Consider the following 25,118-nt stretch of genomic DNA (forward strand, 5'->3'; position numbering starts at 1 on the left):
ACAAGCGCTAAGAAAACTGCAGAGAGGGGGAGAGACAGAGAGAACGAAAGAGAGGGAGAGAATAATAGGCAGAGATTGCGAGTAAATATACCGACACACGCATCGTCGGACAAGCGGGCGTACTGACACATGGACAACGAAGCAATACGTGGCGGGGTATTCTCTGGCGATTATAAAAACGTTGCCCCAATGGCAGTTTGATCGCATTGTCCGTTTGCTTTTGGAGCTGCGTGGAGCTCCCAAAACAAAACATTTAAAGATACAAACTACTTGTACATCCCTAATCATAAACCATAACCGTTAACCGCTTAGTGCCGTTTACCTGGGAAGTATTTTATAAAGTCCGGAGGGCAGAACCATATGTAAATTTACGAAAACGACAGCGACGACAACAAGACAAGTGATCAAGCTAAGGTGCGTAAGAAAATACATAAACAATACATAAGAACTTTAAGTATAAAGATTTGGGGTTCAGATCGCAGATGTGCGTTTTCTGAATGTCAGAAATATACCAAAATAAAATAATGAGAAAAAAAAAACAAGTTATTGACACTGCCCGTCATTCCGAGTACTACATCGGGCATTGTTCCATGTTTCCTTTTGCTGCCCATCCAACTTATACGCGAGATAAATTGTATCTAAATACAAGTACAATGTATATGTACTATACTATATTTACTTGCTTTCGTTGTGTTTTCTTTATGTAAAAGGATGAAGTACTTTAGGTTTTCTGTCCATAGCATTAATTATTTTTTTGTACAAAGCTGGTGTAGTTTTACTTTCTTTCTCATAATGGAATGTTATGAGCATTGTACTCTGTAATACACTATACATACATATGTATATACATATATACTTGTACTCGTACATATGTATATGCGTATTCGTCTTTTTATTATACCCTGTACCCGTAGGGTAAAAAGGGTATATTAGGTTTGTGCAAAGTATGTAACATGCAGAAGGAAGCATCTCCGACCCCATAAAGTATATATATTCTGAATAAGCATGACGAGAGAAATCGATCTAGACATGTCTGTCCGTCCTTCCGTCTGTCCGTCTGGATGAACGCAAGTATCTCAGAAACTATAAAAGCTAGAATAAACAAATTTGGCATCCAGATTCTCCTAGGTCCGAGAAAGGACGAGTTTATTTTTTTTTTTTTAATTTTCCCCCCCTTCCCCCACTACAGAATTTCGTCAATAGCGTCCACATTTCAAATGCTACCTAAATCAAACTTTGCTCACATAATTAATATATAATTATCTATTGTTGTTTAAAATTTTAGTCAATTCTAAGAAAAGTTATTAGCGAAACAAATTCTCGCCAGTACAACCCCACCAAACTGCAGCAACAAGTTCGCTCTTCTTCTTCCTTTTTTTGCTGTTGCTATGGGCTCATATAACTCAGTGTTGGAAGTTTACATGGGTACAGGGTATTACACTGTCGGGCTTGCTCGACTGTAGCGTTCTCTCTTGTTTCTTTTATTGATGATCGAGGTGAACTGCATTTGACATGACAAAACATATCAAATTACAATGCCAATGCTTTTATTAAGAAGTGTAGAATTAAATCTTCGGAAGAAGATTGGTACTCAAGAAGATGCGTACGAACAAAAATATTTTTACCTTGATGGTTGATTTGTTCACAGATGACATCTGAGGTAGATGCCTGTGCTCGGCAAAAAGGTGTTTCATTTAATGTTTGTTGTCACCACATACTCCGTATCAGAAAGCATATATTTATTGAACTACTTATATCTTCGTATTACTCATACATGGAAATTAATTTTGAATTATTCTAAAGAATTGCCCAATCTAAATCGCAATGCCGATCGAAGTTGACTGGCACTTGGGCACCGCACATTTAATGAACTTTCCCGACCCTCTACGACGGTTTTGTATTGTGATGGCTCTTGTTTTCGTTTCGCGCATTATTTTCAATTAAACGAGCAATTAATTGAAGTGTTTGTTCAGCGAAGGAAATCGAAAGAATAACACTTTAAGAGAAAAACAATAAGCAAACCTCATTTTGGAATTGGGAATATGCGTCAATTAGCGGGAACTTGGCTGTGAGGGAAGGGGCTGAGTCTGCTGGGTCTGTATCACTGTAGCACCAAAATAGTTTCGGTCGTATTAAGACTACATTGGCATATAAATAGTTAATAATAACATCGACAACGAATATATAGTAATGGTAGAAACGCGCACCACTCCAAATAGATACGTATTAATATGTGACAGGTAGAAGGAACCGACCCCATAAAGTGAATATATTTTTAATCAGCATAACAAGTCAAATCTCCATGTCCTTCTGTTCGTCCGTCTGTCTAGATGAAGGGCCGGATTGCAGAAACGGTTGAGCCAATATTGACCAATATTGTAGCTCTACACACAGCAACACGAGCTTATTTTTTTATAGCCTGTACCCAAAGGGTGAAAGGCTATATTAGTCTTGATCAGGGTGACAAGCCGAGTCGATATAGCCATGTCCGTCTGTCCGTCTGTCTGTCTGTATGAACGCAAGGATCTCCGAAAGTATTAGAGCTAGAATAACCAAACTCGGTATCCAGATTCCCATAAGCCTTAGGCAGGTCAAGTTTATTTTTTTATTCTGATACACCCCCCACTCCCCCGCAATTCGTGTTTTTTCTTATAACTTCCGTAATTCTTGGAATTTTGAAATCAATTTTGGTAGTTACATCCAGTTAGTGCTTATGTGTCCGTGTGCCAAGTCTCATCATGATAGGTCAATTCTGCCTCCAGCGCTGCCCGCAGCTTTTGTTGTTGTTGCTGCTTTGGTTCAACTTTATGCTAATTAACTAACTAATTAATTAATTAATTCATTTTTTTTTAATAATTTAATTTTTTTTTTTTATTTTTTCTTTTTTTTTTAATTTTCCTTTTTTGTGGCTATTTTATTGTCGGGCTTGCTCGACTGTAGCGTTCTCTCTTGTTTACACTTCGCCCTTTCATCCTTTTAACGATTTTCTGTGATTCTCGGAATCTTTACCCAAATTTTGCAATTGCATCCGGTTAGTAGTTTTGTGTCCTCGTGTCAAGATCATGTTCTACAAACTTATAATTTAATTGTGAAGGGAGTTATAGAGGCATAAATGTAATCTGGGCTTTTTAACTTCGAATCACAAATGTAACTAAAGTGCAGAAGGTGTTCAGATTTGGTTTGAGAGTGAAGAATAACACCTTTGAAAACCTGTTTGAAAACAGACCTCAGAAATTATATTTCTATAGCAATACAAGCGCGATTATCTACATGAGTATACGAGTGCATACGTAATTGTATATGTAAATGATTGAATGTACTCATTCATTCATTACGTTGCGTAACTCTTTCGAGAGAACTAGAACCGTTTCTGTTTTGGCTTAATGAGCTTATGGCAAACATGAATTTAACAATTAGACAACGACCGTTGCGCATTGCTATCGTTAAATGAAAATTTGAAACTTTTTCGTGCTTACAGTTCAATATGCCCGTTTATACTCGAGTATATACTTTTGCATACGTACACCCATATGTACATGCATGTACTTGCTCTTCGGTTTTCTACACTCTCTGATCTTTTGTTCTTGGCTTTCATAATTAAGCTGCCAATCAGTAAACAACTACAAATATAATATTAATAACAATAATATAAGTGGGCAAATATATATATATATATATATATATATATGCACATATATGTATACATACATATGTATTTTATTTTTATTCTCATTAATACTTTGCTGCTCACGTTGACAGGTTCGGACAATAGCTTCAAATTTCTATTAATTTGTTTTGTGGCTTCACAGATAGAAAAACAACAACTTTTTAACGCTCACCTCTCATTGTACTAGTATATGCCAATGCACATGTTCATTAGCTAATGCTGTTAACAGACCCGTAATGCCAGCTAAATGTCAGAAAGAGGAACACATACCTAAGGCTCGATCATAGCAAGACAGGTTGGCAAGGAACAGCCGATCCAACTGATTATTTAATACTAATGAACCTCTGTTCGCTGTTGGTTGTGTAAACGCGTGCTTCGTGATAAATGCACCGTTAACTCTGCCATATCTCCAGATCCCAGTGAGATTGCCGTGTATATATATATATATATATATATATATATATATATATATATATATATATATATATATATATATACATATATATATATATAGTAGTAAGTGTATATTCTCCATGCAGGTACAATTGTATATATATATATATATATATATATATATATATATATACATATATAATACTTACACATTGTGGTGCAGAAAGAATATTATATATAGGTAACTTTTTAATTATGACATACACCATGACTCAGATGTCATAGGAAAACACTCCCTGCAATTTAAATAGTAATTTTCTGATATTGTAGCACATTCAATTTTAGAGTAACTTCAAATTGGCAGGGCAACTAAGTCGCTTTAATGGATAGATTCCTAGTTTATTGAAGTCAAATTTATTTATGACGTCGGGGCGACAGAGGCTGCAGCGTTTAAATCTATTTCCGTCGCTTTTGCAATTGGAGTGGGGATTTTAAAAATAGTGGGCGTATCGGGCTGGTTCTCGTCGCAATGATCTACATATATTAGCGGTAGGCACGTACTGGGTTTTTTGGTTCCCAGCGCTCTTTCTTCATTTATGGTTTGGTAAAAGGCGCCTGCCAGACTCACAAGCAGTTGTCGTTGCTTGATTTTCAGGAGGATTTACCCACATCGATGTTTCGATGTTTTTGGGGGAATCACATCGATGTATCGAACTTCTACTAATCGCGAAATTTCAAGTCCATAATAATGCTTATAAATAGTGTATTTAATGTTAAATTGTCAACTAATTAATAAACTCAATGATTTTTATTGTCCTTTTCCTTATTGCATTTTTGCAATCTACATGCATTCGAATCTTTTAAAACATCTCCTTCCCTGCCCAATTTTTATACCCTGTACCCGTAGGGTAAAAAGGGTATATTAGGTTTGTGCAAAGTATGTAGCAGGCAGAAGGAAGCATCTCCGACCCCATAAAGTATATATATTCTTGATCAGCATGACGAAAGAAATCGATCTAGACATGTCAGCCCGTCTGTCTGTTCGTCTGTGTGTTCCATGTATACCTGTACAAAACAAATATACCCTTTCTCCCTTTGAGTATCTGTACCTATATCCTGGTAAAAAAAACATCAAACATCGGGAAAAAACTTGAAATGAATTCCAAAACATCGATGTATCGATGTCTCGTCCATCACTACAAGGATGCTTTCACCTACTGGATGAGTCGGCAATTTGCAGATTTCTCGGCTTTGTCACCGCCAACGGGATTTGGGGGCCATGACTCATTGTGAGTCACATGGGCGCGCATACAAGCTCATCGATTAAATACATACATAAGCACTCATATATGCAGATTCATATATTAATAATAAACAAGTTAAAAAGCTAAAGTCCCGGGTGTCCCGACTTTGAAATACTCTGTACATATGTTTACAATAATTATAGAAAAAAAAATAAGAAAATTTAAAAAAATTTGATCGATTTTACCTTTCTCGGTATTCGAACTCACGTAAAGGGTATATAATTGCACATATACAAAGCAATTGCGTCTATGTGAGTGTATGTATGTTTATGTGCGTCTATTTGTGTCTGTGTAAGCATTTTCGCAGTCAACTAAACAGCAACATCAACAACAGCCGCGGGCAGCGCTTGAGCAGCGCTGCAGCAGCAAATATATTTATGGCTATAACTTCTTGTTAAATCGGTCTATCTCAGTGAAACTTGACACACAGACACATAATAAGCAACTGGTGGTATTTCCGGTATATTTTAGTTCGAAGTTCCAAGAATTACGGGAGTTAGAGTAAATCGCATTTGCATGGGAGAGGGGGGAGGGAGGGAAATTCCAAAATATACATTTTCTGCGTATTCACACAAGGCATCTGGGACTAAAATTTGGTGTCTCTAGCTCTTATAGTCTCTGAGATCTAGGTGATCATACGGACGGACAGACAGACAGACAGGGCTAAATCGATTCGTCTTGTCATGCTGATCAAGAATATATATACTTTGTGGGGTCTACCACGCCTCCTTCTGCCTGTTACATTTTTCAGCTCTCGTACATTTCATGTACAGAGTATAAAAACACAACGCCATCGCTACAACAGCAGCGAAGATAACAACAATAACAATGGCTTTTATATTTTCTTTGAGCTTTTAAGCCGCTACCCGCTGCCGTTAATTGTTTCGTTTGCTTCAATTGACATGCATTGAGGGCATGGAGCGGGTGTGAAAGTTCATTGTAATTATTCAAGTTTACAGCACAATCGAATCGATGCGAACTTGTTCGTACGTCGAAAATGCGAATGATAGTGACAATAGCTCAAAATAAACTGTTTTAGTTATATGTATATACTGATGTACCTATGTATGTATGTATATACATATATAAGTAAATACATCCATACATGTATATTTTCAATTCGCACTCACTTCGACTTGAATTATTTTCCTTTGTTTGATGAGATCCAAATAGGTTTGCGGCCTTTCAAACTTATTTTTAATTTGTTACCACTTCCAAAACGGACTACTTATTAAGCAGATATTTACTTTGGGTTTGCGTACTGCAAACATTAATCACTTTTGCTTCACACATAGTATACGGAATCTAACTCCCCCCACCCCCGCCCCCCTGCGTACACCCTTGACCTCGTGTTAAGCAAAATCGTATTAATTATTCCTTGATTTCTACAAATTCACAAAAAAAATTGTAGGTTACATTTGCTTTGTTTTAAGGGTCCAAACATTTTCAAAGTTAACAAAAAGTTTATCCAAATGTTAAATATTTATCATTAACAGATTAATTTTATTAAAAACGAGCCTTTTTTATCGTAAAAAATGTTGAAGTAGCTTAATATAAAATTCAAGAACCATTTGGTGGCATTGGCATATAATCTGATTATAAACCGTTTTCGCGCTACACATTTTGTGTTTGTTTATGGTGCTTTGCTCTGGCTTGCAAACAAAACGGTCTTGAGATTGTTGTTTCAACTTTTATCGTATAAGAACGAGGTTTTTAGCGTGTTAAAAGAGAAAAGGTTGCAAATTTGTATACCCTGTACCCCTGTATTAGTTTGGTGCGAATGTATGTAACACACAGAAGAAGACGTGGCAGACCCCAAAAAGTATATATGTATATTATTAATCAGTATAAGAAGACGAGTAGATATAGCCATGCACGTCATACAGACGTATGAACGCAAGGATCTCGGAAAGTACAAGAGCTAGAATAACCAAACTTGGTATTCAGGTTCTCCTGAGCCCTAAGCAGATCAAGATTGTTTATTTTTCCTGATTTTCCTGTTTTGTGGAGAGTACAGGATGCAGGACACAATTTCTATGTAAATGTGCAGTTATACACGCTTTACGTGAGTTCGAATACAAAATTATTTTTAATTTTTATACTCTGTACATGAAATGTACAAGAGTATATTAGTATATACATATATTCTTGATCAACATGACGAGGAGAGTCGATCTAGCCCTGTCTGTCTGTCTGTTCATCTGTCCGTATGAACACATGGATTCTGAGAGACTATAAGAGGTAGAGACACCAACTTTGCACAAAGATGCGATATGTATGTACGCTGTGCAAGTTTGTTTTATTTTTTGATTTTCCCCCCCACTTCCCCCTTATGGGGATTTTCCCGATTTTCTATTAGTATAATCGCCTATATCTCGGAGACTATAAGACCTACGGTTACCAAATTTTAGTCCCAGATGCCTTATGAGAATACGCAGAAAATGTGTATTTTGGAATTTCCCTCCCTCCCCCCTCTCCCATGCAAATCGCGATGTTCTCTAACTCCCGTAATTCTTAGAATTTCGAAAGAATTTCAAATTTTGCTAATACCCCCAGTTAGTTATTATGTGTCCGTATGCCAAGTTTCACTATGATAGACCGATTTAACAAGAAGTTATAGCCATAAATATATTTGCTGCTGCAGCGCTGCTCAAGCGTTGCCCGCGGCTGTTGTTGATGTTGATGTTTGGTTGACTGCTAACATGTTTACTCAGACACGAATATACGAATATACATACATACACTCAAATAGACGCAATTGCTTTGTATATGTGCAATTATACACCCTTTACGTGAGTTCGAATACCAAAAGAGGTAAAATCGATCAACATTTTTTTTTTAATTCTCTTAATTTTTTTAATTTATATATTTATTGTAAACATATGTACAGAGTATTTCAACGTCGGGACACCCGACTTTAGCTTTTTTACTTGTTTTTATTCCTCCTGATTTTTTTCATTTCTATAATTATTGTACACATAAGTATGTACAGAGTATTTCGAAGTCAGGACACTCGACTTTAGCTTCTTCACTTGTTTTTATACTCTGTACATGAAATGTACTGTACGACTTTAAAATACTCTGTACATATGTTTACAATATTTATAGAAAAAAAAAAAAAAGAAAATTAAAAAAAAAATGTGATCGATTTTACCTTTCTCGGTATTCGAACTCACGTAAAGGGTGTATAATTGCACATTTACATAGCAATTGCGTCTGTGTGAACAAACTCGTCCTTTCTCGGGCTCAGAAGAATCTGTATACCAAGTTTGGTTATTCTAGCTCCTATACTTTCTGAGATCCTTGCGGTCATACAGACAGACAGACGGACATGGCTATATCGACTCGGCTTGTCATGCTGATCAAGAATATATATACTTTGTGGGGTCTGCCACGCCTCTTTCTGTGTGTTACATGTACACACGCACAAAACTAATATACCCTTGAACCCTTTGGGTACAGGGTATAAGAATAACATCATTAAAATATTTATGTACTGTTAGACTGATTTGTACAACAACAGATAAGCAAAGAAACGGACATTGCTAAGTTGATGCGCCGATTCGACCCACTTGATTTGTGAACTTATAACATGTGGTGTGCTATGTCTTCTGGGCGTTACAAGTATTTGACCAACCGCAAGGGTATAAAATTAGAATCGAATTTGAAAATGAATCGAAAGCGTTAGCGGCCTCGTAGCCATCGGTGCTCAATGTGCTCTGTGCCATTACCACTGCGTTACGCTGATAAGCTGTATCGCAGTCTCATTCGAAGCTGAGGCTAAAGCTGTGTTCCGTTGCCACTTCGTGCCGCTGGCTCAAAGCCGACAGCCGACAGCTGCGTCGTCAGTTAGCTCCGTTCTGCTCTGCTTCTACTTCTGCTTTTTGGCATGGTGTATTTAAGCGCCCGCGTAACTCGTCTCAGACACTTTCTGTTGTGTGGCGCGTTCGATCGTTTATGTGCATCTCTCCGACCTTTAAATCCTAAACAAATTTCCGCAATCCTCGTCGAGTCAAAACAAAACGTCGTCGTCGCTATTGATGTTACTGCTTCCCCTGCTTGCGGTGCCGTCTTGAGTGTTTTGTCGCTAAATCGATTTCGGGCTTTAAATGTGGAATATCGACACTGAGCTTATACATTTGATTTGGTTTAGTTTTACTGTGTTCTTTATATAGTGCCTTACTCTCTTTAATAACATACATTTGTTTTTGATTTTTTGTCATCATTCGTAAAATGCTAACCTAAATAATCAAATGCGCGAAAATTAATAAGCCTGCAAATCATTTGTAATGCTTACAAAAGTTTTAAAAAATTGTTAAGCCAACCTGCAACGTAAAAAGAGGACTAACAAAATCCAGTACAAACTGAAACAGTTGGGCATCTAAAGAAGCCAAATCTAAAAATAAATTTGTTCAACTTTTAATACATTAGCAAACGATAAAAAAAAGTGCTGGATATCCAACAACTCACAACTCACGTTCATTTGCTGTTTTTTTTTTTTTTACTTTATAAAACTAAAAATAAAGTGTACAATTGGTAACACAAAAATCCGATCAACTGCACCGTTGAGTTGCATCGCTGCAACAGGTAATAGTATATACAAAAGTAGTATGTAACATGTGTACGTAAACATGAATCATTGGCAGGGTAAAATCAGTTCTAATTACTTTGCCTGAGGGATTTAACACCAAAGGCAATAAAGGCCTTTCCGGCATTATATATATATATATATATATATATATATATATATATATATATATATATATATATATATATATATATATATCTATATCTGCTTATTAACTTAAAATATGAAACAATGAACAAGAGAGAACGCTAATGCCGAACAAGCCCGACAGTGAAATACCCTGTACCCAAATAAACTTCCAGCGCTGAGTTATATGCGCATTTAGCAGAAGCAAAAAATGATGAAAAGGATGATTTTGTTTAACATAAAGGTAAAGGCTTACATATATTTTAATTACGCATATAATGTTTGGTTTATGAAGCTTTGAAATTATAGGCAGTATTGACAAAGTTCTGCACCAAGTTTGGTATGTTTTGGGCTCAGTTGTTTCCGAAATCCAGGCGTTCATCCGGACAGACAGACATGGCTGCATCGATTTCTCTCGTCATGCTCATTAAGAATATATACTATACACTTTATGAGGTCACAGATCCTTCCTTCTCCCTTCTACATACCGTGCAGAAGCCTAATATACGCTATTTATACCCTGTTCCTAAAGGGGAAAAGGGAATATTAGCTTAGTGTGAATGTATGTAACACATAGTAGGAGACGTGGCATACACACCAAAGAATATACATTCTCGTCCAGTAAAACAAGACGGTTCGATATAGCTATGTTCGCCTGTCTGTCTGAAACTAGAAAAACCAAACACGGTATCCAGGTTCCCCTAATCCCTAATCAAGTTTTTTTTTCTGATACAGGGTGTTAAGACATCCCCTGCCACGTGGTACGATATCATTACAGCTGGACAGAAACCTAATCAGCTAGTCAGGCATTTAGAGACCGAGACACAAACAGATTGTGTTTATGCTTGAGACCACGCTATGATTTGTAGTGCATGCGGTGGAGGAATATTACATGCCAAGCATTCACGTTCACACGCAGTTTTTTTCCAGTTGAAGCTGTATAAATTTTGTTTTCTGAACAAATAGGCAACAATAATAAGTAAATCTAATGATATACGATCAAGCTACTGCTCCTGTGTTTATTGCATTGAAGCTTCATTTGTGTAATGCAAGGTAAATATGCAATTAGTATGTATACATATACATATGTAGGTATGTACAAGAAAATTTAATTGCGGATAGCATAGATGTGGAAACGCATGTATGTATATTACATCAGCCCATAGCTCGCATGCGGATAAATATTTAGTTCGACTGCTGAGCTTTGCCTGGCACGGTACCAAGGTCTTCGAAAGGGCTCCATAAACAAAAGCGTAGGCGATTATAACAGATCAGTAAATAAAGATTAGGAATGAATGGAACGTAAATGGGATAGATAGAAAAAAATAAACCAAATTGGCGGCAGAAGGCAATAGGGTTTTGATATCAGCTTATTTCTATTAGTATTAGTATTAATAGCTAAAAAAAATTTGCAGGGTGTACATTTCGTTTAACAATTGTGCTAAGCAATAAATTTATAAATTATCGAATTATTCTAATGGCACATCAGTATGCAAATAAACTTGTACGAGCACGGTCATTGAGAATATATACAAATGTATATAGTTTTAGCGTCAAGTGAAATGATTTGAAATCGAGACACTTTACCTACACAATCATTGGAGGGTGACAGTGACTGTGCTGACTATTTGTGCTAAGCAACCGAAACAAAAACAAAGCACCTTAAGCGGCGCTGAAATGAAGTTCAATTAAATGAAATACATGTGTAGTTAATTAATTAACTTAAAGCTCTCTCGGCATCCCCTCTCTCTATTGCTAGATCTCATGCGTCGCGTTGTAGCGTGCATTTCGAAAGCTCATTGAAACGTTTGCGCTTTCGTTAACGGTTCCTGTTTTCCTTCGTTCGCATACATGTGCTGTATATTATGCTAACAGGTTCAATGTAAATGTTGTTTGTATGCTGACACGTATACGAATACATGTACACAACTGTTGTTATTATGAATGGTAAAAGGGTATACTAGTTTTGTGCAAATGTATGAAACACACAGAAAGAGGCGTGGTAGATCCCACAAAGTATATATATTCTTGATCAGCAAGACAAGACGAGTCGATCTATGTCTGTCTGTATGTATATAAACCTAGATCTCAGAGACTATAAGAGCTAGCGACACCAAATTTCAGTCCAAGATCCACATGCAGAGAATTTCAGAATTTCCCCCTCGCCACAGCAATTTTTATACTCTGTACATGAAATGTACAGAAGTATATTAGGTCTGCGGGAGCTGAAAAATGTAACAGGCAGAAGGAGGCGTTGCAGACCCCACAAAGTATATATATTCTTGATCAGCATGACGAGACGAGTCGATCTAGCCCTGTCTGTCTGTCTGTCTGTCTGTCCGTCTGTCCGTCCATATGAACACCTGGATCTCAGAGACTATAAGAGATAGAGACACCAAATTTTCTACAAAGATGCCTTATGTGTGTATTCTATACGAGTTTGTTTTTTTTTGATTTTCCCCCCCACTTCCCCCCTATGGGGGTTTTCTCGGTTTTCCATTCGTATAATCGCATATATCTCGGAGACTATAAGACCTAGGAACACCAAATTTTAGTCCAAGATGCCTTGTGTGAATACGCAGAAAATGTATATTTTGGAATTTCCCTCCCTCCCCCCTCTCCCCCGCAAATGCGATTTTCTCTAACTCCCGTAACACCCTAAAATTTTGGAAATACCCCCAGTTGGTTATTATGTGTCCGTGTGGCAAGTTTCACTATGATAGACCGATTTAGCAAGAAGTTATAGCCGTAAATATATTTGCTGCTGCAGCGCTGCTCAAGCGCTGCCCACGGCTATTGTTGATGTTGCTGCTTAGTTGACTGCGAAAATGCTTCCACAGACATAAATAGACGCACATAAACATACATACACTCACATAGACGCAATTGCTTTGTATATGTGCAATTATATACCCTTTACATGAGTTCGAATACCGAGAAAGGTAAAATCGATAAAATTTTTTTAAATTTTCCTTTTTTTTTTCTATAATTATTGTAAACATATGTACAGAGTATTTCAAAGTCGGGACACCCGACTTTAGCTTTTTTACTTGTTTTTGATTTTCTTATTTAATTTCCATAGTTATATTAAGAATATATACAGAGTTTTTCATATTACCCGACTTTAACTTCCCTACTTGTTTTTTAATGGGTATGGGGTTTTTTAGAAGTTGGGCCCGTACGACTCTAGAATTTTATCTTTACTTAAGTTAATATTATTGAATAGATTATATATTCGCTGAAAAGGGAAGGGCTCAGTAGGAGTAAAGTAAAAGACAATAGTCGCGGACCGCCGTGCGTCTGTTCGCTTTAGAGTTTTATTGGAGACTGACACTTTTGCTATACATATTCTTTATGCTTACATTCGTATGCAACAGTGACAGATAACTTGTAGATAACATAAGATTATTATCTGCTTATATTAACATGCGTGCATTGGTACTTATGTTTGTATTGATTTTCAACACCCTTCCTCAATGCAAACATGTTTTACAAAAATTTTCAAATCAAATTTAACAGCTTTGTAAAATGAACATGCTTCGCTTTAGGGAGATTTTTCGTTAAAATATCAGCTATCATTTCATTGGTTGATGTATACTGTAAAACAATTTGTTCTTCGTTTACAACCTGTCTTGCAAAATGATATCTAATATCAATATGCTTTGTTCTTTCATGGTGTACAGGATTCTTAGCTAATTGTTGAGCACTTAAATTATCGCCATGAAGAATAGTTGGAGTACTCGAGTCACCGCAGCCAATCTCCACTATAAGACGCCGTAGGTATATGGCCTCCTTACACGCAGTTGAAAGAGCCATATACTCCGCCTCCGTGCTGCTAAGTGCCACGCTGCGTTGCTTTTCAGATCGCCAGGATATGGGTCCTCCAGCCAAGTAGTATACATAGCCAGTATACGACTTGCGATCGATGCGGTCGCCACCCCAGTCTGCATCCACATAGCCGGTAAGGGGTTGTCCACACTCTTTGTAGTGCAACTTCAGGTCCACAGTTGACGCCAGGTATCGAAGCACATGTTTTACACCCACTAGGTGCTCTGCATGCGGATCTTGATTCCGTTGAGCTAACTTGGCAACGGAATGCAATATGTCTGGCCTTGTTGTAAGCGCCAGCCACATTAACTCGCCAATTGAAGACTGGTAGGATGCAATGTCAACCTTTTGACAATGCTCGCTGGTACATATCACTTGGAAACCAGCATCCAGTGGGGTCGCTGTAGGTCTACAGGTCTCGCATCCATGTTCACGCAATATGTCTTTGATGTATTGCGAATTGCTTAGCGAAATTTCGCCAAGCTCACCGTCGCGCTGCACTTCCATGCCAAGGAACAAATGCAGCTCTCCCTTGTCAACACATTCAAACGATGTTGTAATGGCTGACTTGATGTTGGCCAAGTCCTCTTTTGATCGGCATGCTATAATTATATCATCAACATAAACAAGGATTAATGATAAGTCACCTCTTCCGTTCCTTTTGTAAAGACACGGTTCATTTTCACATGCTACAAAATCTATGCCTTGTAGTACACAATCGAGCTTGGAGTTCCACTCGCGCCCCGACTGCTTCAATCCATATATTGCCTTTTTAAGCAATAAAGCCTTACTTGGATTATTGGGATCTGTGTATCCCTGTGGCTGCTTCATATAAACAGTTTCATGCAGGTCGCTATTCAAATAGGCGGTACACACATCTATCTGGTGAAGGTACAGCTTCAATTCCGCTGCTAACGCCAAAATAAACCGCACGGTTTCCAATCTGCAAACGGGTGAGAACGTCTCTACATAGTTCACGCCATACTTCTGGGAGCACCCTTTAGCAACGAGTCGTGCCTTGAAACGTTCGACTTTTCCATCAGAGTCACGTTTCAGGCTGTATACCCACTTGCAACCAACTGCTCGCTGATCTTTTGGTAAATCAGCCATCTGCCAGGTTTCGTTTGATTGTAGTGCCTGATATTCCTTTTGCATCGCCTCTTGCCAGAATACTGCATGTGTGCTACCAACGGCCTGATCATAGGATGTCGGAACCATTACGTCACTAGCAACCAATGCTCCAAGCACATTGTATTGCTTTCTTGGACGACCAGGTTTACCATTTCGAACAATTTTAGGCCGGCCTGGCCCAATCTTCACAGTATCCTCGTCAGAGTCTTCTTTTTCGACTGCACTCTCATATGCGTTGGAGCTGCTGTCGTCAGAACTGTGCTCACTGTCATCGTCGTCGATGCTTCTGTCACCATCCGTGTGAGTGACATGCTCTTGAACCTCGCATGCAGGAAAATCTACCGTAACGGTATCTTCATTGGTATGACCACCACAACGCTCATCAAATAGAATGTCTCGTTTTTCGACAATCGTCCTCGTCTCTGGGTCGTATAACCGATAGCCTTTGGCTGCTACCGAATACCCAACCATACGGTACTCATGCCCTTTGGGTTTGAATTTGCCTTTACGGGGACCCTTTGCAAGTGCAACTGCAATGGAACCAAAAACTTTTAGATGGCTAACACAGGGTTTCTTACCTGTCCACGCTTCCATTGGAGTCAGGTTGTTCAGTGCACTGGTAGGTGATCTGTTTCTTATGTATACTGCTGTGTTGACTGCTTCGGCCCACAAAGACTCGCCTAGGCCCGACTGCACCAATAAGCATCTGGACATCTCCGTTAATGTCCGGTTTGCTCTTTCCGCCACGCCGTTCTGCTGCGGAGTATAAGCCACGGTCAATTGCCTTGCAATACCATGGTGTTTCAGGAAACCGTTGAATGTTGTGTTGACAAACTCGCCTCCATTGTCGGTTCGAATACATTTGAGCTTTTTATCTGTTTGCCGTTCAACCAAGTTTTTAAATTCGACGAACTTACTGAACACTTCATCTTTCTTCCGCAAAAAATAAACAAATATACGCCTGGACTTGTCATCGATGAAGGTCAGAAAGTATTTGGATCCAGCAAGTGACTTCGTGTCGAATGGGCCGCATACATCAGCATGAACCAGTTCCAACAGCTCTTCGGCACGGTTAGTGCTTACCTTTGGGAATGGCTGTACATGTATTTTGCTTAGCATACACGTTTTGCAATTCAAGTTGTCTGGGAAAACAACCTTTCCAATACCACGCACTAGCTCTTTGCTGATCACTTCCTTCAGACTGGTAAAATTTAAATGGCCATAACGCTTATGCCACAATGTACCATCTGATTCAGTTGCGGAATAACACCTATTTTGTTTGCCTTGAAACATATAAAGGTTCCCAACTTTATTCGCTTTCAGTATACACTCGCCGTTTTGTATAACTTTAGCAAAATGTGGCCCAAAATGTATAACATTGTTCTTTTGCACTGACCGGCTGACGGACATAAAGTTGCCATTCATTTTCGGTACATACAGTACATCTGACAACACCAAGGTACAAAGTTCTGTCTGTAACTTCACCTCTCCTCTGCCTTCGGCCTTCAGGAAACCAGCGTCAGCTAAACCGATCATTTCAGTGTGCGCAATAAATTTTGAAAATAACGTCTTATCGCAACACATATGGCTTGTTGCTCCGCTGTCCAGACACCACATGTTGTTCTCTATCTTTCCAACGTCCAACGCATTTAACAAGCTGCTCTGCTTTTCCATCTCTTTCTTTGTCGATTGCTTTTTCCCTTCACCGCGAATTTTCTCACGCTTGCACTGTGCCTTGTAGTGCCCTTTTTCGCCGCAGTTGTAGCAAACGACGATTTTTGAATTCCTTTTTGAATTCGCTTTGGAATGCGCGACGATCTGCTGCGTAGCTATAAATGCTCTTGCATTCTCGCTCTCTCCATCTGCATTGCCTCTGCGCTCTCCCTCTTCCATCAGCTTGATACATAACACATCAAATGACGGTAAATTGTCACGCGTCTCAATGGCGACGACAAAATTTTCGTATGGTTCGGGCAAGCTTGACAACAACACGATTGTTTTTAACTCATCATTTAATTCGATGCCAACTGTACACAAACCATCCAGAATTTCGTTAAATTCGTGTATGTAACTTGAAATGCTTTGGCCTTGAAACATGCGTTTGCCTAGCAATTTCTTGTACAGCGACACTTTCCGTACAGGTCCACTCGGCTGATGAACGTCCTTTAACTTTTTCCATGCCTCGTACGAAGTGTTGCAATTTTTAATGAAGCCCAATTGTGAAGCTTTTACACTTAGCGTTATAATTGCTAATGCCTTTTCATCTTTTGGCCTTGAACTCTCAGTATTACTAGGTTCAGCACCTGATGCCACACTCCACAATTCCGCGTGCACTAAGACAGATCGCATCTGTATGCTCCATGAGTCATAGTTATGCTCTTCCAATTTGTCTATTTGATATAGCGCACTCATTTTTTAAATGTTATATTTCTTGAGTCACCAAACGATTACTATTTCACAATACTTTGAACTTCTCCTATGAGCCTATATGCCCTGGGCCCATAACCTATTGAATAGATTATATATTCGCTGAAAAGGGAAGGGCTCAGTAGGAGTAAAGTAAAAGACAATAGTCGCGGACCGCCGTGCGTCTGTTCGCTTTAGAGTTTTATTGGAGACTGACACTTTTGCTATACATATTCTTTATGCTTACATTCGTATGCAACAGTGACAGATAACTTGTAGATAACATAAGATTATTATCTGCTTATATTAACATGCGTGCATTGGTACTTATGTTTGTATTGATTTTCAACAAATATAAGTTTTTTAAGTTAATATACTTTTTTAAGTTAATATGAGTTTAAGTTTCTATTGGTGGTGCCGTATACAATTTTGTGCGCATATTCATTTTCAATTGACATTCAAACAAGATTTAGTCAAATCACGAGGAAATCAGCAGATTGAACAGCCAATCGCATGTGACACATGCACAAAGCCAAAGGACATTGTCCAGTTGACATTGTCTCAGTGAGAATAAAATAATGAAGACTGTTACGAACTCACTACATACGAGTATTTAAACGCTAGAAAGCGTTTTTTAACAGCCATTATGTGAGAGTACAATTAACAATCCACTGTTAAAGACGATGCCTCCAACTAATGCGCTGGCGCGACTGTTAATTGGGCCATTAAGAATTATCGAGCGGTTTTTACACGTACGTGTGTATGTATGTGTATGTAGGCGTTGTGAGTAGTACTCGCGTACCAATTACGCCCAATGTGCGGATATTTAATGTACGACGACATTCATATGTACATACACGTATGTATGTATGGGATGCTATCACTCTTTTATTAATTTTGAGTGTTGCTATTATTTAACAATTAACAGTGTTATGCACTCGCATAAATTATTTTGAGTTGCGTTTAATTAAAATTTGAGTTTTGACTATTTCTCGGTGCTTCTATATACGTAGATTATCGGCTTCAATTATTGCTTAAATCTATTTTCTTTGGGCATTTTTATACTCTGTACATAAAATGTACAAGAGTATATTAGGTTTGCGCGAGCTGAAAAATGTAACAGGCAGAAAGAGGCGTGGGAGACCTCACAAAGTATATATATTCTTGATCAGCATGACGAGGCGAGTCGATCTAGCCCTGTCTGTCTGTCTGTCCGTCTGTCCGTCCGTATGAACACCTGGATCTCAGAGACTATAAGAGATAGAGACACCAAATTTTGCACAAAGATGCCTTATGTGTGTATTCTATACGAGTTTGTTTTATTTTTTTGATTTTCCCCCCACTTTCCCCCTATGGGTGTTTTCCCGATTTTCCATTCGTATAATCGCCTATATCTAAGAGACTATAAGACCTACGGACACCAAATTTTAGTCCCAGATGCCTTATGAGAATACGCAGAAAATGTATATTTTGGAATTTCCCTCCCTCCCCCCTCTCCCCCGCAAATGCGATTTTCTCTAACTCCCGTAATTCTTGGAATTTCGAACTAAAATTTAGTAATTATGTCTCCGTACGCCAAGTTTCATCATGATAGACCGATTTAACAAGAAGTTATAGCCATAAATATATTTGCTGCTGCAGCGCTGCTCAAGCGTTGCCCGCGGCTGTTGTTGATTTTGATGTTTGGTTGACTGCTAACATGTTTACTCAGACACGAATATACGAATATACATACATATACCCACATTGACGCAATTGCTTTGTATATGTGCAATTATACACCCTTTACGTGAGTTCGAATACCAAAAGAGGTAAAATCGATCAACAATTTTTTTAATTCTCTTACTTTTTTAATTTCTATAATTATTCTAAACATATGTACAGAGTATTTCAAAGTCGGGCCACCCGACTTTAGCTTTTTTACTTGTTATGCCCATACGATTGCCAATTGAGTTGATAAAAACTGTACGTATCGCAATGTCGTATTTGTTTAATTGAAGTGGAATTTAGTAAAAGACTTGATGAAAATGAAGGAAAACTAAGAAATACATTCAACAATGATCTCCTTAAAAAATGCCTTCCTATTTTCCAGAACGCTAAAGGGATAACAAAAGCATCTGTAAATTTGCAACATTCGCAGAAGATAACCCGAGCTCCTAAAGACAAATCAAAGTCAATTCCTTTTTCTTTTAGCTACGCGCACAAAAACTAAACAAGAACTTGTACAATAGAATGGTAGAAGGTGATTCTGCAAAAAGTAAAAGCGATTGTAAGTATGCTACAAAAAGAAGGAAAGTCGCACTTGAAATCAAAATTGTTTCCTCTTGACCCAATGTAACAGCCTATAATGTAGAAGCTGGCCTACAACCAAACTACAATCAGAGCAACTCACCAAGCAACCCAAACAACTTATCGCCAACGCACATTGACAATCGCGCTATCATTCAACCGTATTCGCTTGGCAGTGGCGCCAAGCAGCCTGAATATCAGTTTGCGGCAGTCAACAAGGCCTACGAGGCGGACCTGAGCAGCAACTACGCCAACAATGGCAAGCACGACGTAGAGCGTGGCGGCGCTGCTGGTGACGGCAGCTCCGATGAGGACGGAAAGGGTCGTGGTCGAGGGGGATCGGCGCCCCCACCACGCATCCCGATAGTCGCCAACTTCGAGCGCGCTATCGAACTGTGCGGATATGGCAAGTTCCATTACATCTTGCTGGCCATTTGTGGCTTGGTCAGCACTTCGGAGGAGATGGACGTTATCTCCATGTCGTTTATCCTGCCATCAGCCGAATGTGATCTGGATCTAAATACGGAAACCAAAGGCTGGCTCAATTCAATCATTTTTATTGGCATGATGGTGGGCGCGTACTTTTGGGGCAGCATAGCCGACAGTTTTGGGCGCAAGAAGGTGTTGATTGTCATCTCTTTCATGAATGGGTTCTGCATTGTGGCATCGTCGTTTTCGCAAACTTACTTATGGTTCATGCTGTTTCGTTTTCTCAATGGCGCAGCGTAAGTATAAAAACAAAATCTCGTATTATTTATTCGTCATAGTGAAATAGCTCAATACCCCATCACATACTCATTCTATTCAAAGTCGTGTTTTACTTCTAAATTCTCACTGATTGCTTGATCGAGTAACAAACCCGGCCCGAGTTCGAGCTAGGCCTCGAGCCTCAGCTTCTACCGCGATTAAGGTGTTAATTCAATTAACTTTGTTATAAATAACAACAATATATTTTAACAAAATATCGTGACTGTTTACGCTAATTAATCTTGGGCGGTCAATCCCGCAATCACAGAAAGCTAGCGTCGAAGATAAAAGCTTAAAAGCGGTAAAGGAAATGTGGAAATCTGTGCGACAAAGTACCTTGGCCACTGTACACTGAATTAACCATGAACAGTTTGAAGGACGGAAGCCCTACATAGCTATATACACACATTATTTTTCCATAATTTGGTAATGCCCCCTGATCCTATCAATATGATGCGCTTAACGAAGGCTTTAAAATAACCAACCATCTAATGGAACAACACTTAATAAATAAATTGCACTGATTTAGTGATTGGCTGGCATTATGGAATACTCGTAGTTGCATAGTAAATTACCATCACGAAATTTATTTTTTTTTATTATTTAAAGACAGTTTAATTTTCTTGTCAGTATATTATAAATAAATTATTTTTATTTTTGTCTGTCCCTCCTATGTAGGCTGGGAGGCAGTGGTCCTGTCATCTGGTCGTACTTCGCTGAATTCCAACCGAAAGCGAAACGAGGCTCTATGTTGAGTTTCATGGCTGCCTTCTGGACATTTGGTAATCTATTCGTGGCCGGCCTGGCATGGTTGATCATTCCAACGTACATCGGTTTCAAAACAACGTACTTCATCTATAACTCATGGCGCATCTTCCTGCTGGTCTGCTCACTGCCGTCGTTCTTAGTCGGCTTTCTGCTGTTCTATCTCCCAGAATCGCCAAAGTTTTTGCTCACGCGCGGCAAAAAAGAACGTGCGATGGCTATTTTTCGCGGCATTTTTGTGACGAACACTAAACGCCCGCCCGAGGAGTACATGGTGAACGACTTGGAGGTCGACGAGAAGATCATCTCGGAAGGCACTACCTCGATAAAGAACAAGTACAGTCGTATGGTATCAGGCATGGTGGAGCATAGTCGCGCTCTCTTTATGTCGCCCATACTCAAATTCACACTTGTCTCGATTACCATTAACTTTACATTCCACATTGGATACTACGGCCTCTTGATGTGGTTTCCGGAGCTGTTCAATCGGTTCGAAGAGTTTGAGCACGCTTATCCAAACGAGTCGGCCGGTGTTTGTGCGGTCACAGCATATGTGGTGGGAAAAGACGTAGCAGTCAACGCCACCTGTTCGTCCGACATACCGCCATCCGTATTTTTGGAGTCGCTTATCTCACTAGCTTCAGCCCTACCTGCCAATCTCATTGCCATCTTGGGAATGGATCTGTTGGGCCGCAAGTTCTTCCTGATTGCAGGCACAATGACTGCCGGTATTTGCTCGGCCCTGATGTACATTGTACGAAGTTCCGTACAAAATCTGATCGTATCGGCTGTTTTCAGCGGCGCAATCTCAGCGGCGAATGCGGCACTCGACTGTCTCATCACCGAAGTATTTCCAACCAATCTGCGTGCCACCGGCGTGGCCATCTCAATGGTGGCGGCTCGTCTCGGTGGAATCATCGGTAACATTGTGATCGCCCAACTGCTGGATAAGTATTGCCCGGCGCCTACCTTTATTGTTTCGGCGCTGCTCGTGGGTGGCGGTCTGATGTGTCTGATGCTGCCGAACACGACGCGAAAGGAACTAAATTAATGCAGCACACTCACAAACACATACAGACGTACACACAAGCCAACATAAACGTCCACCTCCACACACCAACTCCCACTGTAACACGAAAAATACCGGAAGCAATACCAAAACATTACCAATAAAATGTAATAACAGCAGCAGTTACATTAATACATACATACACATACGTATACATATAAATACATACTTCATATACATAATTACTTGGCTATATGGTTGTGTATTATTTAATATGTTACCATTACCTTGTGCAATATTTTTGTTCGTCAGTAACTATGATTAATTAATTAACTATTTTTTTTGTTTCCCATATTTAATACGATTCGTACATATATCCGATATTTTGAAATATCGGGCCTTTTTTGGGAGTCCGCCTCGCCCCCTGCCACAATGAAGGACGTCTATATGTACGAAATAACCCTTCCCTGTACTTTGTATGTATTTTGTAGTAGTGGTAGTAAGTAAACGTTGTTACTACATATTCTTCTTAATATAATTATTATTGCTGTATCTATTCATCTATATATTAAATATATATATATATATATATATATATATATATATATATATATACATATGTACACTTTTTTTTTGCCGTCATTTAGGTCAGAGCACAGTAAAAGAAATATCATTTGTAAATTTTAAGCTGGTTTGTTACATACAATATAAAAAATTATGGAAAAATACATAAACAAACAACCAATAGTTACTCTCTTTTTATATTTTTTGTTTATTATTAAGTGAAGTTTGGGGGTCTGGTTACCAATAAATACCGAGAATGGAATACTAGAGTCGGGTGAGCCAACTCCTATATACCCTTTACGAACTGTAAAACAAGTGGAAAAGCTATAGTCGAGTGTCCCGACTTCGAAATACTCTGTAATTATGTTTACAATAATTATAGAAAATAAAAATTATTAAGAAAATTAAAAAAAAAAATTGGATCTTTTTTACCTCTCTTGGTATTTGAGCTCACGTAAAGGGTGTATAATTGCACATAATTGCGTATATACGAGTGTATGCCTATGCGCATCTATTCGTGTCTGTAAACATGTTTGCAGTCAACCAAACAGCAACATCAACAACAGCTGCGGGCAGCGCTTGGGCTGCACTTGAGCAGCAAATATATTTATGGCTATCACTTCTTGTTAAATCGGTCTATCATAGTGAAACGGCATACGGACACATAACTAACTGGGGGTATTTGCAAAATTTGAGTTCGAAATTCCAAGAATTACGGGAGTTTGCGATTTGCGGGGGAGAAGCGGGAGGGAGGGAAATTCGAAAATACACATTTTCCGCGTATTCACATAACTTTCTTTCTAATCACTCTATCAAAATGAAACTTGGTATATAATCACTAACTGGATGTATCTACCAAATTTTAACCCAAAATTCCAATCCCAATACACTTGCACAAAACTAATATACCCTTTACCCTTTGGGTACAGGGTATAACAAGTAGAGAAGCTAAAGTCGGGTGTCCCGACTTTGAAATACTCTCTAGAATAATTATGCATCAGACAAAAAACAAGGGAACATAAGCACCAGTTACGTCGACGCCATTGATATGGTAGAAGAAAACGAAGAAAAGGAGATAAGAACAATGTCTCTGGAAGTCAGCGAAACAGCTATAGAGAGCAACAGTGACGTCACACCGCAAATGCAGAAGCTTATACAGTTTTTGGTATTAATTGTTGAAGGGATGAAGGCAAAGAAAACCAAATCAAAATAACGGCCGATAATTTTGAGAAAATGTTAAGAGATTTCGATGGTTATTCGGTGAGCGCAATGCCGATGCTTACGAATTGTGGGAGAAGCAAAGATATGTGCAAGCGAAGGGCAAAATGTCCGGAGCTGGCAAATTATTTGTATAGGCTGTACCCAAAGGGTGAAAGGCTATACTAGTTTTGTGCGCATGTATGTAACACACAGAAAGAGGCGTGGCAGACCCCACAAACTATATATATTCTTGATCAGGATGAGAATACGAGTCGATATAGCCATGTCCGTCCGTCCGTCAGTATGAACGCAAGGATCTCAGAAAGTATAAGAGCTAGAATAACCAAACTTGGTATCCAGGTTCTCCTAAGTCCGAGAAAGGACGAGTTTGTGTTTTTTTTTTTTTTTCTGATGCACCCCTCCACTCCCCCGCATAATGATAGGTCAATTTCGAAGAAAGTTATAGCCATAAGTAAAATCGCTGCTCATGCGCTGCCTGCAGCTCTGTCGGCAGCGCTGCCCGCAGCTGTTGTTGTTGTTGCTGCTTTGGTTCAACTTTGTGCTGCATACATACTCGCATATAAACACGCATAGGTACGTGATGTAAATGTATGCTGTTAAAACTGAACATAAACATGTATTCTAATTTAATTTAATTAATTCATTCATTCATTTTTTTAATAATTTATTTATTTTTTTAATTTTTTCTTTTGTTTTAATTTTCTTTTTTGTGGAGAGTACAGGCTATTTTACTGTCGGGCTTGCTCGACTGTAGCATTCTATCTTGTTAAAGTCAGAGTATGTAAGTGACTTTAATGACCTCAAACAGAAGCTGATTGATGAATTTGAGTGTTCTTTGAACAGCGCACTATGGTTTTTTTGCCCGTTTTTTTTGGCAGAAACTCGAAATATTAAGATAAATTTAGTTTGTACGCATATTTTGGTACCTCAAGACGACGTACCAAGTTTGGTTCAGTTTGGGCCACTATTTCATATAGCTGCCATATAACCGATATGGTCGACTTTCACTAACTTCAGTATTTTTAACTGTATCGAGCCAGAAACTGGCCTATATATTGCTCACATGCAATATATTTTAGT

At 38.7% G+C, this 25,118-nt stretch overlaps 1 protein-coding gene across 2 annotated transcripts; it reads left to right on the plus strand.

The window, feature by feature from the left end:
- The first annotated feature begins 223 nt into the window (after window positions 1–223).
- Window positions 224–22,498, plus strand: LOC115629874 (synaptic vesicle glycoprotein 2B). 2 transcript variants are annotated; one of them, XM_030526471.1, is made up of 4 exons: window positions 224–414; window positions 19,536–19,712; window positions 19,785–20,457; window positions 21,158–22,498. In XM_030526471.1, the coding sequence occupies exons 2-4, from the start codon at window positions 19,676–19,678 to the stop codon at window positions 22,293–22,295; spliced, it is 1,848 nt and encodes a 615-aa protein (XP_030382331.1). In that variant the 5' UTR covers window positions 224–414; window positions 19,536–19,675; the 3' UTR covers window positions 22,296–22,498. The 2 variants fall into 2 exon arrangements, with proteins under 2 accessions (XP_030382331.1, XP_030382332.1); XM_030526472.1 differs by lacking the exon at window positions 224–414 and adding an exon at window positions 9,308–9,951.
- Window positions 22,499–25,118: the final 2,620 nt, after the last annotated feature.

The sequence above is a fragment of the Scaptodrosophila lebanonensis genome, unplaced genomic scaffold (genome assembly GCF_003285725.1).
Source record: "Scaptodrosophila lebanonensis strain 11010-0011.00,11010-0021.00 unplaced genomic scaffold, SlebRS2 tig00000168-arrow-arrow-pilon, whole genome shotgun sequence".
NCBI lineage: Eukaryota > Metazoa > Arthropoda > Insecta > Diptera > Drosophilidae > Scaptodrosophila > Scaptodrosophila lebanonensis.